The sequence below is a fragment of the Bombina bombina genome, chromosome 11 (assembly GCF_027579735.1).
Source record: "Bombina bombina isolate aBomBom1 chromosome 11, aBomBom1.pri, whole genome shotgun sequence".
NCBI classification, from domain to species: domain Eukaryota; kingdom Metazoa; phylum Chordata; class Amphibia; order Anura; family Bombinatoridae; genus Bombina; species Bombina bombina.
The window spans coordinates 163,795,534-163,813,071 of NC_069509.1; the positions used below are offsets into that span (position 1 = coordinate 163,795,534).

General features: G+C 36.5%; 1 protein-coding gene across 2 annotated transcripts in view; it reads right to left on the bottom strand.

Moving 5' to 3' along the window:
* TMC7 (transmembrane channel like 7) overlaps positions 1–17,538 on the bottom strand; it is a 184,928-nt gene that overhangs the window by 137,899 nt on the left and 29,491 nt on the right. For both annotated transcript variants that reach the window (XM_053694931.1, XM_053694930.1), the window contains exon 2: positions 12,139–12,382. In XM_053694931.1, the coding sequence (XP_053550906.1) occupies positions 12,139–12,382 (244 nt within the window). The remainder of the gene's footprint in view (positions 1–12,138; positions 12,383–17,538) is intronic.

The following is a 17,538-nucleotide window of genomic DNA, read 5'->3' on the forward strand; positions in this document are numbered from 1 at the left end:
TCAACAAGGAGTGCAATTGAGCGAACATTTGGGGTACTAAAAATGAGATTTCGGGTTTTGGACCGTTCTGGTGGTGATCTACAATATTCCCTGAGAAATGTAACGACATAATTCTGGTGTCATGCATAATGCATAATATTGCTATTGCCCAAAGAAATCTAGAGGAGGTGTGTCTGGAGGATGTGCCTGAAGATGTTTATGTTCCTCAGGAAATTGTCATAAGACATACCACTAGAGCTGGAGTCGAAAATCGTTTGGAAATTATTGAAAGATTTTTAGATGTAAGTCTATATATATAAAACTATATCACTATATATATAAAACTGTAATAACATGTTAGTATTGTTTTCTAAATATTATTAATTACAACCTTTTTTTATTCTTTTTCAGGAAATTTTCGATTTGGATTCAAATAATAAATATCTTTGTTTCAATTGTTTTTTTTTTGTATCTTTTAAATAGATAGATGTGTATATTGATATATATATATATATATATATATATATATATATATATATATATTTCTATTTCATTTTTAATAAGAATTATATAGTTTGTTACCAAGGTTGAATTGTGTTATATATATATATATATATATATATATATTTATTTATTTATTTATTTAAAAAAAAAAAAAAAAATACTTTGTTACAAAAACCTTTTGTTGTGTTATTTACATTTTGAATTACAAAACATTATTTCACAATTTATAAAAACTTTATTAAACACAATAGCAACATTAAAACAGTAAACTATAAACATAAACATAGGTTATAAGTTAAAGTGCAGTAAATTGGTTATACAATTATTATTCTGGATATCGCCTATTCATGAACTATAATACTCCTTTTGAAAATGTAACTGTTCTTTAAAGGGACAGTCTACCATATAATTGTTATTGTTTTAAAAGATAGATAATCCCCTTTATTACCCATTCCCCAATGCTATCCAAAAAACAAATTGAAACTCTGCAAACAAATATATCGACTGTAGAAATATAGTGCACGTTATTGCGCATTTTGTAACAACTTAATTTAATTTCAATTTATAAGAATAAATGTATTGATTTTATTAATATTTCTTAAAAATTATTTATTTGTAAATTTTGAAGTTGATTCCTTACTTATTTTAAACATATAAATTCAGTTTTTAAATGGGCATACTTTACTGCGCAATTAAAATCACAATTAGTTCCGTTATTGGGTGGAGTTTTCGGGTTACGAGATAGATACAGACATTGATGATGAATCGTTCCAAGAAGTTTTCCATAGGAGAATTACTTATAATAACCTATACAATGGAAAAGTATTTTCCGAAAAAAAGGAAGGGGATCTTCACCTTGGATCAAGATAAAAGGAATCCAATTTTATCGGAGATGGTGCGACGGGTTAGACGTTTGGCCATAATAGGACTAGAAAACAGTGCCTGAAGCATTATAACGATCTAATCCACAGACAATCAAAATTAAGGACCCTAATAAGAAGCTATGCTATGAAATGTAAGTATTTATGTAATATTTCATGACTTTTGTGTATCAATTATGTTACGCAATTGTAATGTGTCAGTTTTTAGTTACTTATATATGTTACTTATTAGAATCTTGAACTTTATTTACAAAAACTATTGCTTTTTTGTATCTATTGTAGCTTGATTGCAGTTTGTGAAACAGTATTATCAATATATTTGTTCTGTTGTACTCCAAAATAGATTCTCAAGAAATATAAATACATTTTTATTTTACAGTCAAAAATAGAAGAAGGCCCCGTTATCTGTGCCCAATAAACTTTAATCCATCCAGTCCAGAAGCGGCTTGTGATCCACTACCGACTGTGTTTATGGAGTCTGAGGCTATAATTACAACTGGTAGGAATATAGTTACTATCTTTTTATAAAATGTATAGTATTAAGATAACTCATATTTGATATTAACATCAATAATTTTCCAAATTTTTTAAAAAAGGTAAAAAAAAATAATACTATCAGGCGACAACGTCGCAGAAGGCCAATGCCCATCATTGATGATGAATGTGATAATGAAGGTATATTTATTTCACATATATCTTGAAAATAAATATTATTCTAGTTAATGAATCTAATCATATTATAGACATGATTGAAGAAGATCCAATACAAAAAGCCAGCGAAGAAATACTTGTTGAGGAGGAAACAAATAATAATGTGATGCAAGATTCTTCAAATAGCGAGCAACCACAAGACAATATATGTATGTTCAGGTTTTATTTTAGTAAATAATTATTCAAAAGAGATATTGATTGAAATCAGCATTGTTCGATTTACATAAGTCAATAGTGTTGGAATATATTGATAGAAGAGTCAATATTTTATTAAATGACTTTTTGTGGTATAATCAATTTATAAATTCATGTTTATGTCTTAAAGCTATTCAAGATGAAGGAGAGAACATTGAACAAGCTGAAGAGCAGCAATCCAATTAATCAAATTCAACGCAATGCTATGACAGGAGTGAGTTCTTTTGTATCATTACAATCTTTTGCTTAATGAAATACTATTGAAAATGTGACTATTGTGTGGAAATAAAGATGCGTGTGCGTGTACACAGTATTATCAAGATGACATGCTTTAAATAACAACAAAGGTGTAGATAAAACCTTCCAACAAGATATTAGACAATTGTCTATGAACCTGTTAGCATTAGGTAAAACATTTGTTATCTTTAAAGTAAGGGGAATACAGAACCGATGGAAAATGTATTAAATTAATGTTGTGTTCCTTAAAATAACCATTTTTGTCTCTCTCTTTGGTACAGTTCCTGAAGATCAAGAAATAACAATTAACAAAAAAGAAATGTTGGATACCCTTCTGGAAGTAGAAAATAATTTGATGAGGACATACATAAAAGTACAAAACTTAAGACAAAAATATCAATCTTTTTAAATAAATAAAAAAAGAGAAAAAAATCTATATTTTTTTAAATGTTGAAATAACATTCGATTTTTATGTGAAATAAAAAAATAAAAAAATTTTAATGTGAAAATAACATTTTTTTCATAAAATAAATAGATTTTTGTGAAAATCTTATTTTTTTGGGTGTATGTTTTTTTGGGTGTATGTGTGTTTTGTTCATAATAACATGTTTTTTATTACTTATTAGAAAACATAAAACTGTTCACATGTATATTAGTCCAGAGTGGGGATGTGGTACAATGGAAATATAAGAGTTGGGTTATATCTTTGAAATACATTGCACATGTTTATATATATATATGAAGTTGCTTCATGGTAATTAATGTATTACCTAAATAAGTGACAAAAAAAAGTGATAGGAAAGACGAAAATAAAATTATATGAGTCAGATATACAATCTTATTTTAGGACACTTTTAAAATTCAAATATATGTACAAATGTGTATTCTTGAAAAAAATATACTTTGTTAAAACATTAATAAGTACATATCAAACACTAGTGGTATCTTTTGGTTTATTCTTTTTTTCACTTTTTATTGTCTTAGATATTTACTTCCTGTCAGTATTGCAATGCTGTCCCTTCAGTGATTGATATATAGAGAATGTGATAATATAATTACATTTTATTAAAGTTTTAAAAAATTGTATTTACTATAGGAATCAAATAAAGGTTGTGTTTTTTTTAATATCCCTTTATTAAAATACATGTTTGTTCTATCATCGAACATAAGAAATTATTATTTCACAATCATAAATCTTATTTATATATATTACAATCTAATAAATAAGTTAAAATAAAGTTTATAAATATATAATTCACAATTATTTCTATTATGCGCTATAATTTAACTCGTTTTTAATAATAAATATGGGGCAAAAATATGAATAAGAGCGAGATTTATCAATATCACGCCACATCTCGACTTTGAAAAGTAACATAGAAATACGACCCATTTTATGATAAATAAATGCGCACATGTGCAGAGTACTTGTAGGAGAACTGAAAGGAGAACTTGAACAAAGTTTGATAAATCAAGCCCAATGTGATGATAAAAGTTACAACAGTAGAGGTCAAGTCATTTCTTTTCAAAACCAGAGGATGATCCTTCACATTACAAGATTACCTGAAGGTTCACCAGAATTTAAAGGGACATAATATTCAAGTTTTAAATCATTTGAAAGTAATGTAGCATAGCTGTAAAAAGCTGACAAGAAAATATCACCTGAACACTTCTATGTAAAAAGGAAGATATTTTACCTCAACATTTATTCAGCTCACTAGAGTAAGTGCTCTGTGAACAGTTATTCTTTAGCTGCCATCCAGTTGCAAGTTGAAAAAAATTAAAATAAAAATCAATAGCCAATGAGCATCATCAGTGCTGAGGTTATGCTATACTTTTGCTGTAATCTCATGAGATTTCACTAAAATCTTGTGACATTTCATTATAAACTTCATTAAACTGAATAGTAAAATAACATGACTGTGCCTGCACATGCCAGATGCACAATCCCTTGCAAGTCATGGGACTAGCATCCTGATTGGCTGCTTAAAGTCTCTTTACAACAACGTGTGAAATTTTGAGGTAAAATATCTTCCTCTTTTATATAGAGATGTTCAAGTGATATTTTCTAATCAGCTTTTCACAGCTATGCTGCATCACTTTCAAGTGCTTCAACATTTGGGTATCATGCCCCTTTAATAGATGGTGTAAAAAAGACTAGACCACAAGGAAATTCAGGGGACATAGTAAATAATAAAAAAAATATATATATATATATATATATATATATATATATATTTTATTATTTTTTTCTCCAAAAAACAGCAACAAACTAGGATTTGCATTCAAACAAAAAGTCAAATTTATTGACGTTTCGGAGATATGTCTCCCCTTCTTCAGGACAATTATCACAAACAAATACCGTACTTATAAAGTGTACAAACACACAACAATACCTCCCACTTCCTGTGAAAAACAGAATTTATGCTTACCTGATAAATTTCTTTCTCTTGTGATGTATCGAGTCCACAGATTCATCCATACTTGTGGGATATTCTCCTTCCCTACAAGAAGTGGCAGAGAGAGCACCCACAGCAGAGCTGTCTATATAGCTCCTCCCTTAGCTCCACCCCCAGTCAATCGACTGAAGGCTAGGAAGAAAAAGGAGAAACTATAGGGTGCAGTGGTGACTGAAGTTTTTTAAATAAAAATATACTACCTGTCTTAAATAGACAGGGCGGGCCGTGGACTCGATACATCACAAGAGAAAGAAATTTATCAGGTAAGCATAAATTCTGTTTTCTCTTGTAAGATGTATCGAGTCCACGGATTCATCCATACTTGTGGGATACCAATACCAAAGCTTTAGGACACGGATCAAGGGAGGGACAAGACAGGTTCCTTAAACGGAAGGCACTGCTGCTTGTAGAACCTCCCAAAAATAGCCTCCGAAGAAGCAAAAGAATCAAATTTGGAAAATTTGGAAAAAGTATGAAGCGAAGACCAAGTCGCCGCCTTACAAATCTGTTCAACAGAAGCCTCATTTTTAAAAGCCCATGTGGAAGCCACTGCTCTAGTAGAATGAGCAGTAATTCTTTCAGGAGGCTGCTGGCCAGCAGTCTCATAAGCCATACGGATGATGCTTTGCAGCCAAAAAGAAAGAGAGGTAGCCGTAGCCTTTTGACCTCTCCGCTTACCAGAATAGACAACAAACAATGAAGATGTTTGACGGAAATCTTTGGTTGCTTGTAAGTAGAACTTTAAAGCACGAACCACATCAAGATTGTGCAACAGACGTTCCTTCTTTGAAGAAGGATTAGGACACAGCGAAGGAACAACAATTTCCTGATTGATATTCCTATTAGAAAGGACCTTAGGAAGGAATCCAGGTTTGGTACGTAAAACCACCTTATCTTCATGGAAAATAAGATAAGGTGAGTCACACTGTAAAGCAGATAACTTAGAAACTCTTCGAGCCGAAGAGATAGCTACTAAAAACAAAACTTTCCAAGATAGAAGCTTAATATCTATGGAATGCATAGGTTCAAACGGAACCCCTTGAAGAACTTTAAGAACCAAGTTTAGGCTCCATGGCGGAGCAACAGGTTTAATACAGGCTTGATACTGACCAAGGCCTGACTAAACGCTTGAACGTCTGGGACATCTGCCAGACGTTTGTGTAAAAGAATAGACAAAGCAGATATTTGTCCCTTTAAGGAACTAGCTGATAATCCCTTCTCCAATCCTTCTTGGAGAAAAGACAAAATTCTAGGAATCCTAATCTTACTCCATGAGTAACCCTTGGATTCACACCAACAAAAGATATTTGCGCCAAATCTTATGATAGATTTTCCTGGTGACAGGCTTTCTAGCCTGAATCAGGGTATCAATGACCGACTCAGAGAAACCACGCTTTGATAGAATCAGGCGTTCAATCTCCAAGCAGTCACACGCAGAGAAATTAGATTTGGATGCTTGAACGGACCTTGGATTAGAAGGTCCTGCCTCATTGGAGTCCACGGTGGAACCGATGACATGTCCACCAGGTCTGCATACCAAGTCCTGCGTGGCCACGCAGGCGCTATCAGAATCACCGAAGCTCTCTCCTGCTTGATTCTGGCAACCAGACATGGGAGGAGAGGAAACGGTGGAAATACATAAGCCAAATTGAAGGACCAGGGCACTGCTAGAGCATTTATCAGTACCGCCTGGGGATCCCTGGACCTGGACCCATAACACGGAAGTTTGGCGTTCTGTTGGGGCGCCATCAGATCCAATTCTGGTGTGCCCCATAGCTGAGTCAGCTGGGCAAATACCTCCGGATGGAGCTCCCACTCCCCCGGATTAAAAGTCTGACGACTTAGGAAATCCGCCTCCCAGTTCTCTACCCCTGGGATATGGATTCCTGAGAGATGGCAAGAGTGATCCTCCGCCCATCGTATAATTTTGGTTACCTCCATCATCGCTAGAGAACTCTGTGTTCCTCCTTGATGATTGATATAGGCTACAGTCGTGATGTTGTCCAACTGAAATCTGATGAATTTGGCCGCAGCTAGCTGAGGCCACGCCTGAAGCGCATTGAATATCGATCTCAGTACTAGAATGTTTATCGGGAGGAGAGATTCCTCCCGAGACCATAAACCCTGTGCTTTCAGGGATTTCCAGACTGCACCCCAGCCTAGCAGGCTGGCATCTGTCGTTACTATGAGCCACTCTGGCATGCGGAAACATATTCCAGGAGACAGGTGGTCCTGAGACAACCACTAGAGAAGATCTCTTGGTCCAGATGCAGTTGAAGAGATAAATCTGCATAATCCCCATTCCACTGTTTGAGCATGCATAGTTGCAGTGGTCTGAGGTGTAGGCGGGCATAAGGAACTATGTCCATTGCCGCTACTATAAGTCCGATTACCTCCATACACTGAGCCACTGATGGCCGAGGAATGGAATGAAGAGCTCGGCAAGTGATTAAAAGTTTTGATGTTCTGACCTAAGTCAGAAATATTTTCATTTCTACAGAGTCTATCAGAGTCCCTAGGAAGGAAACTCTTGTGAGAGGGACGAGAGAACTCTTTTTTATGTTCACCTTCCACCCGTGAGATCTCAGAAAAGCCAACACGATGTCCGTGTGAGACTTGGCTAGCTGGAAAGTCGACACCTGAATTAAGATGTCGTCTAGATAAGGCGCCACTGCTATACCCCGCGGTCTTAGAACCGCCAAAAGGGACCCTAGCACCTTTGTGAAAATTCTGGGAGCCGTGGCCAACCCGAAGGGAAGGGCCACAAACTGGTAATGCCTGTGCAGAAAGGCAAATCTGAGGAATTGATGATGATCTCTGTGAATAGGGATGTGTAGATACGCATCCTTTAAGTCCACGGTAGTCATATATTGACCCTCCTGGATCAGAGGAAGAATAGTCCGAATAGTCTCCATCTTGAAAGATGGTATTCTGAGGAATCTGTTTAGAATTTTGAGATCCAAGATTGGTCTGAAAGTTCCCTCTATTTCGGAACCACAAACAGGTTGGAGTAAAAACCTAGCCCTTGTTCCGCTCTTGGAACTGGGCGAATCACTCCCATGGTATGTAGGTCTTCTACACAGCGTAAGAACGCCTCTCTCTTTGTCTGGTTTGCAGACAATTGAGAAATGTGAAATATCCCCCTTGGGGGGGGGGGAGTCTTTGAAGTCCAGAAGATATCCTTGGTAAACAATTTCTAAAGCCCAGGAATCGTGAACATCTCTTGCCCAAGCCTGAGCGAAGAGAGAGAGTCTGCCCCCTACTAGATCCGGTCCCGGATCGGGGGCTACCCCTTCATGCTGTCTTAGAGGCAGCTGCAGGCTTCTTGGCCTGTTTACCTTTGTTTCAAGCCTGGTTAGGTCTCCAGACTGACTTGGATTGGACAGAATTCCCCTCTTGCTGCAGGGGAAGCTGAAGCGGGACCACCCTTGAAGTTCCGAAAGGAACGAAAATTATTCTGTTTGGTCCTCATCTTATTTGTTTTATCCCGAGGGAGGTCATGGCCTTTCCCTCCAGTGATGTCTGAAATAATTTATTTCAGTGCAGGCCAAAATAGGGTCTTTCCTTTGAAAGGGATGTTCAACAACTTAGATTTTGATGACACATCAGCAGACCAGGACTTAAGCCATAACGCCCTGCGTGCTAAAATGGCAAAACCTGAATTCTTTGCCGCTAATTTAGCCATTTGGAAAGCGACATCTGTAATGAAAGAATTAGCCAACTTAAGGGCCTTAATTCTATCCATAATATCCTCTAATGTAGTCTCCACCTGGAGAGCCACTTCTAGAGCCTCAAACCAGAAAGCAGCTGCAGTAGTTACAGGAACAATGCATGCAATAGGTTGGAGAAGAAAACCTTGATGAACAAAAAATTTCTTTAGGAGACTCTCTAATTTTTTATCAATAGGATCTTAGAAAGCACAACTGTCTTCGATAGGTATAGTTGTACGCTTAGCAACAGTAGAAATAGCTCCCTCCACCTTAGGAACAGTCTGCCACGAGTCCTGTATGGTGTCAGATATGGGAAACATTATCTTAAAAACAGGAGGGGGAGCGAACGGAATCCCTGGTCTCTCCCACTCCTTAGTAACAATAGTCACAATCCTCTTAGGGACTGGAAAAACATCAGTGTAAACAGGAAGCTCTAAGTATCTGTCCATTTTACACAATCTCTCTGGGACCACTATAGGGTCACAATCGTCTAGAGTAGCTAATACCTCCTTGAGCAATAAGCGGAGGTGTTCAAGCTTAAATTTAAAAGGCGTCCTATCAGAATCTGTCTGAGGGAGTGTCTTTCCTGAATCGGAAATCTCTCCCTCAGATAACAAATCCCTTACCCCTACTTCACACAATTGTGAGGGTATATCGGATACGGCTACTAAAGCGTCAGACGGCTCAGCATTTGTTCTTAACCCAGAGCTGACACGCTTTCCTTGTAAACCAGGCAGTTTAGAGAAAACCTCTGTGAGGGTTTTATTCATAACTGTGGCCATGTCTTGTAAAGTAAATGAATTAGACGCACTAGAGGTACTTGGCGTCACTTCTGCGGGCGTTACTGGTTGTGATACTTGGGGAGAGCTAGATGCTAAACCCTCATTTCCTTCTAACTGAGAATCATCTATTGCAATATTTTTAAGTGCTAAAATATGCTCTTTATAATTTATAGACATATCAGTGCAAGTGGGACACATTCTAAGAGGGGGTTCCACAATGGCTTCTAAACACATAGAACAAGGATTCTCCTTGGTGTCAGACATGTTAAACAGGCTAGTAATGTAACAAGCAAGCTTGGAAAACACTTTAATCAAAGTAAATAACACTTTAAACAAAAATGGTACTGTGTCTTTAAGAGAAAAAAAAGCTGCACAAATTCTGCAAAACAGTGTAAAAAAGCAGTAAACACAACAAATTTTTTACAGTAGCATCATAAAGCCTTAGTAACTTTGCACAACTATGCAAATAAACAATTAACTCCTTAATGTAAAAACCGGATTGAGAAAACTTTAAAACCGGTAAAATAACGTTCAGCACCTTGCCACAGCTCTGCTGTGGCGCCTACCTGCCCTTTAGGAACGATTTGTGGGGAAAAAAAACTATTTAAAGCCCTCAAATACAGCAGGAATCTCTGGAGAAGTAGCTGGATGCTTCTGAGGTAAATAAACTGTTGAACTGAAAATAGGCCCCACCCACCTCACTCGATGTTATGGGGGCTAAAAAACACCACAGAGTGTTTCTTAAACTAGCCATGTGGGTTAATAACCCTTAAAAAAGCCACAAAGACCCCTTAAAGTCCCTCAAAAAACGTTTTATTTGTAATTAAACCAAAACATTTTTCCTATTAGTGTCACCAGTAACTATGAGCCCTTTATGCAAGCTTGGATTCCTCTTTTAATGAATATAGCTTACCCTTCCCTCATGGGGATATTGCCAGCCTTTTCTAGAATTAACACAGTCTGTCTAGAAAAAAATAGACTGAACATACCTTAATGCAGTTTAGCCTGCAAACTGTTCCCCCAACTGAAGCTTTCCTGTACTCTTCAGCCCTTGTGAGAACAGCAGTGGATCTTAGTTACAAATTGCTAAGATCATCATCCTCCTTGCAGAGAAAAAAAATACACCGGTACCATTTAAAATAACAAACTTTTGCTTGAGAAGTAAAAAACTAACATTTTTGTCACCACACTCCTCTTTGCCCTTACTAACAGTTAAGCAGGCAGAGAGAATGACTGGGGGGTGGAGCTAAGGAAGGAGCTATATAGACAGCTCTGCTGTGGGTGCTCTCTCTGCCACTTCCTGTAGGGAAGGAGAATATCCCACAAGTATGGATGAATCCGTGGACTCGATACATCTTACAAGAGAAAAAAGGCGCCAAAATTACATCATATCCGATGTTCATTAGTGTATCATGTGTGCCCAAAAGGTAGATCTGAATCTACCAAATAGATCTCCAAGTGCTAAACAGTGGACCACAAGACTTACATGACTTCACATTTGCCTCTCAACCAGCAGTGATGGGGGCTCTAATATAAACCCTCCCGCTTAGCAAACACTTCTCTAGTGTATAGTTAGGGCAAGTGATCAACAGTAAAATGAAGATGACCTGCACTTTAGAGAGATATAGGATACCTTATTTAAATTAATAGAATTTAAATGTTCAGTCAGAGAAGAGATAGGAACTAAAAAGCAGCCCGCTCAATAGAAATAATCCCTGATCTCCAGCAAGGCAGATTATCACCACTCTAGGGCACAAATTATCTATCATTTATAAGAGGGAATTCTCCCTTTTCAGAAGAGGGGTTTATTTGTTCCTCTAGGTCAAATGGGTGATGAAATAGGGGCCCTCTTATAGCCACCCACACCACAAGCAAAAACTGCCTCCACTTCTTTTACTTTTTTTTTTTTAATACAGGCGATCCCATTTTGTAAGCAAAAAAAAAAAAAATCCTGGCGGGACAAGAAAATCATTTTAAAGGGCAAATACCCCTGACTCCCCTCTTTAAAATGAGGGGTCACATCACTCAAGCTGGTCAGGTATCCTCTGGCAAAACCCTTGAAGATGGAAAGCTTTGTAACCAGCTGGTCATGACATTCCTCATGGAGAAGCGGCCCCCAGGATCAGCGTTAACTTCTTATAAACCATGCAGAAATAGAAATTTGTGTCTTAGTTTATAATCATGGAGTCAAGCACTGTATTGCAAAAGATCGGTATACAAAATACATTTTTTAAAACCTTTTAAACTGACAGTGTTTTGCCATCCAGGGACCAACACTTTTAAAAAAAAAGACTTGAGTTTTCTTTATCTTATCTCTTCTGCTGTAGCCAGTTAGGACTGATCAAGCAATCACTGTGTAGAATGTAGCAGGGTCATGTTTATGAAGCTTGGCTTATGTCAGTCAACTAATTGCAAGAATTAGAAAAAAACACATTTTACCAAAAAAAGAAGGAAAAAAAAAAAAAAAAGTAGCAAATGAATAATGAGCGTAGAATAGAAAGTATTTGACTACATACATTTAAACATTTTGAGGAATTTGAGTTGTATGTCCCTTTAAAAACAAAATCATCTGAGTGTCAAAACTATCTTCTCTTTCCACTAATTAGTTCCTTGGCTGCTACACTGGCAACCAGCCAGCCAAAGCAATACAGTAAAAATAAATACATAGAAATAAACCAACCTAATTACTCTTTTTTCTTGAATAGTGGCAATGTAATCTCTCAAATGGACTTGTATATCATCTTGGACAAACTCCAGAATGCTTGGATCTGCTCGTACAGAAGCCCTGATTTGGCGACTGTTGCTCTGAAGTCTTTCCCTGGTTCCATAGACAGATGGTTTCCGCCTTAACATGGACTGGTAGCTGGGAAGTTCATGCAGGAATTGACTTGAAACTGCCATATCATCCGATGAGACAAACACATCTATTAACAAAATAAAAAAAGGAAACAGAATAAGTGGGGGGGGGGGGTCATCTTAAAAGGACATAATACACAAACAGGCTTACCTCTGAGATATTGCGGGTTTAATTCCAGACCACCACAATAAAGCGAGTATAGCAATAAAGAGAGTCACACTATTTTTGGGGGTTTTTCCAGTGCATATAAAAGTCACATTTACACTATACTGTAATCTAAAAAAATAATGTACATACCTTAATTAAAAAAAACTTTTTTGCTAAAAAATAGTAGTTATTGCTAAAAAAAATGCGAACCATCATCACCTTTTGTGAGCCATAATCTTTTTGCTGCTGGTTTAGCTTTCAACAAAGAAAACCAAGAGAACAAAGCAAATTTGATAACAAAAGTAAATTGAAAAGTTTAAAATTGCACGCCCTATCTGAATCATGAAAGTTTAATTTTGACGAGACTGTCCCTTTAATACTAACATGAACGTGGCAAGCTTTGTCTACTCCGCAGGCAATCCTGGGTTGGCTCCTCCAAATAAAGTAAGTGGAAGGAGTTTGGATACTGAAAGATAATTGCAGCAAACAGTGTTAACTGGCTGATATGTTATTCTATAGCAGGGGTCGCCAACCTTTCGGACCTCAGGGACCACTAAACTCACAATTTTAAATCCTGTGGACCACTAACAATTTTTTTTTTTTTTAAAAAGGTACAACCTCTATACGCCAAAGCATCGCTGTTCACAGTGCAGTGATTCATAACCATCCCAGGACAGACTGTTTCATGGTGTTTGCCTCTCATCAGCTTGGAGAAGGTTTGAATCACTGCTGGGTACATACATACACACACACACACACACACACACTGTACATAACTAGTATAACCATAGCCAAGTTTACATTAAGTATACATTTACACATTTTTAAGAATTATTTTTTGGAATTAACTAACTGAATGACAGAACTGAGAGAATACTTCCAAATGACAGATGAAGTGTGAGTGCCAACTTTTGAGCTGGAAACAGATAGGCAGAAAGTGGGGAAAAAAGAATTATGTTTAAAAGGACCACAAGACTTCCAAGTTACCTCCCCAGTTAGGAATTATTCAAAACTACTTATGATCATGGACAGACATCGGAGTCATAAATTAAGTTTATATCAGAAAGCTCTCAAAATGGACGTGAGCTAACCACGACTGATATTTCTGGCAATTACTATAATACTGGTGGGATATGGCAGATCTGCTGGATGGCAATTACTGGAATTCAGGAGGAATAAAATTATTAGAATGAAAAATAATTTATATTCAATAAAAACAAAAAAGGAAGATGGGGGGGAGGAAGACAAACAGTGATGTAAGTCCATCTGAAGGAATTAGGAAAACTACTACAGAGACAGGTAAAGGGAAGAAAATAAAATAAATATAAAAAGAGAAGATACTTTAATTCCACTATTTCAAGCCAAGACTATATCAACCTTGGCTGGCTTTAGAATGGAAGCATCTTCCTCTGAGCAGCGCGCTGGGCGAGAGGAGTTCAAAATACAATCTAGCTACGCAAGTTACGCAGTACTCCATCTGTTTTCACTGATGTCCAGCCAGGCACTGTAGGGAGTTGAGGCGCGACAGGCGTGACACCATCAGAGGAGATGAATTCCTGCTTGATGGTATCAAGGACCACCAACATCTTCTTGTGGATCACCAGTGGTCCACCGACCATTGGTTGGCGACCGCTGTTCTATAGAGAGTTAACAGAAATGTCTTGCAATTACAAGGTGTTTATTGTCCTTTTAAATACGATTTTTATAGTGCACAACTGAACATTAAATATGATTTCCCTGCATATGTTAAATAGGAATTTTATTTGCTAATGCCACTTTGCATTTTTTTTTTAATGTGTGCTGTGTATTAATGCGTACTTTGATTAGGATTTTTACATTGTACTGAGCACTATTTTGAAATGTTTGCATCTCTCCCCATACAGAAATGGTTACGCTCCATACAGAGGTTCACAGCTACCAAGGTAAAAATTGCCAGAGAAACTCAAGAAGATATTGAAGCACTGATTGATATTTTCAAGGATTTAGCCTGAGCAGACAGTTTTAGAGAATCAGGCCCATGGAATGTGATTTTAAAATGGTAATTGTAGCACAGGGCTGTAACATTTGAAACTGTTGAAGGTTTTTATCTTACTGAATTACTGGGATAATAACAGTTCTGTAAGGGATTGTTGACTTCCAGAAATGTACAAAAATCTGCCTGAACTTGCCTGTACAGCTCCAGGGCACTAAAGTCTAACCCACATTCTAATGTAATCCTTATAAAGGGAAAATCTCTTGTATATTATTTGTGGTTTGCAAACCCCAGTTTATACAAAGGCTGCGGCTACACCTGTAATGCTGCCAACTTACAATGGAGACAAAGCACTAACGATATCAACAGATATTAAAGGAACATAGAAGTTAAAATTAAACTTAAAGGGACAGTCAACACCAGAATTTTTGTTGTTTTAAAAGATAGATATTCCCTTTATTACCCATTTCCCAGTTTTCCACAACCACCACGGTTATATTAATATACTTTTTACCTCTGTGATTAATTTGTATCTAAGCACCTTCTGACAGCCCCCTGATCACATGACATTTTATTTATTATCTATTGACTTTCATTTTAGCCAATTAGTGCAGTGTCTGCCACAATTCACAGACGTGCTCACAATGTTATTTATATGGTTTACAGGAACTAGCTCTCCCCTGTTGTGAAAAGCAAATACAAAAGCATGTGATCAAGGGCTTAGAAATTATCATATGAGCCTTCCTAGGTTTAGCTTTCAACTAAGAATACCAATAGAACAAAGCAAAATTGGTGATAAAAGTAAATTGGAAAGTTGTTTAAAATTACATGCCTTATTTGAAACATGAAAGGTTTTTTTTGGACTTGACTGCCCCTTTAAATGATTCAGGTAGAGCATGCCATTTTAAAGGGATAATCCATTATCATAATAATTTTTTTTATTGCTTAAAGGGACACTAAACCCACATTTTGTCTTTAATGATTCAGATAGAGCAGCAATTTTAAGCAACTTTCTAATTTACTCCTATTATCAATTTTTCTTCATTCTCTTGCTATCTTTATTTTAAAAAGCAGGAATGTAAAGCTTAAGAGCCGGCCCATTTTTTGTTCTGAACCTGGGTTATGCTTGTTTATTGGTTTGTTAAATGTCACCATCAATAAGCAAGTGCTATCCAGGGTGCAGAACCTAAAATGGTCTGGCTCCTAAGCTTTACATTCCTGCTTTTTAAATAAAGATACCAAGAGAATGAAGAAATAAATTGAGAATAGGAGTAACTTAGAAAGTTGCTTAAAATTGCATGCTCTATCTGAATCATGAAAGAAAGAATTTGGGTTTAGTTTCTTTAAAAAGGCAAAACTGGGAGCTAGTTGCTGATTGGTGGCTGCACATATATGCCTCGCTACTATTGTATCACCAGATGTGTTCAGCTAGCTCCCAGGAGTGCATTGCTGCTCCTTTAACAAATGATACCAAAATAATTAAGCACATTTGATAACAGAAGTTAAATGGAAAGTTTAAAATTGTATGCTTTATCTATCTATCTCTTTATCTAAATCATAAAAGTTTGGGTATCATATCCCTTTAAAGGAAATACAGTAGAATTCCATAATCAATAAATTCATAATTAAAAGACAAAGCAATAATACTTAGACTTCCTTTTTCACTCTATTAGTGGGTACGGACCTCTTCTCCCATATCAGTTATTTGGGTAACTGTGCCAAATTAAATTACAAAATGTATCTAGCACTCCCCAGTTTGATCCATAGTGTTTCTCCTTTATGTCCAACCAGGTTATTCCTTTTATACCCCTTTTTAGCTTTGTAAGATACCCCTATTGTCACGCTGAAATATGGAGGGTTTTTTCAACAAACAAATGTAATTATAAGTCTCCACAAACATCTTCATCACATCCCAAACTTGAACCTCCCACTTTAATAGCAGTGCATATAAGAAAAAGATTCCCCCAACTTGCATCCCCTTTCATTGACTACTTACTCACGCATAACGTTTTTATGTTCAAGGGGGGTTTCTACCTCCAGAGGTGTTGAACTGCTATGGGGGCCAAATTTGCCCCCTGCTACGCCAATCTCTTTATGGGATGGTGGGAGTGGGAGCGGTTCCACGTCTTTGGGGATAGAAACCCTCTTCAGGAAAAGATCATATTTTATGCCAGATTCACAGATGATCTGATTTTCATCATAGACATTGACAAGCAAAAATATAAACATCTTTTGTGAGTATTTAAATCAAAACAGCAGTGATATCAAACTAGTGTGAGAACAAAATGAGAATAAAATTTGTTTTTTGGACATAATAATTGTAAGGAACAGTGAAAACGAGACTATTGAAACTGACTTATAGAGGAAACCTACAGCTGGAAACACAATACTAGAGTACAACTCATGCCATTCGAGACATACCATACAAGGCATCCCTAAAAGGACAGTATATTAGGGCCAAGAGAAACTGCACTAGTGTAGATAAGTATGCAACACAAGCAAATCTGATCACAAAATGCCTAAAGAATAGGGGATATGATGAAAACACTCTAAGTAAGGCCTGTAAAGAAGTGGATATATTATCCAGAGATGAACTGTTGAAGTATAAAACCCAACAGGGTAACAAGAAGAATATGAGTCAAAAACCAAAATTCATTACTACATACAGCTTGGAGTATAGAGGCATATGCAATATCATTAAAGAATGCATCCCTATCCTATATACTGACCCTATACTAAAATAGATCGTACAGGGAGGATGTGAGTTTGTATAAAAAAACAAAACAATAGGAAATTATGTGTCCCCCTCAGATTGTTTAGATAATAAAAAAAAATCAAACACTTGTTGGTTGAAACTGAGAAAAGGTTTCTTTAATTGTAGGAGGAACAAACGTGTGTGTGATTATGTAAGAGAGGGTGGTAGTTTCACGTCTACTCATACCCCAAAAAAACATAAAATCGTTTTTTTTATAAATTGCGCTACAACACATGTGATATACTTATTGACCTGTAGGGGGTGCACTAAGCAGTATGTGGGGGAAATGAAGAGACCCCTAAAGAATAGGTTTTTAGAGCAAGTCACGTCAGTAGAGGATCCTGAATCT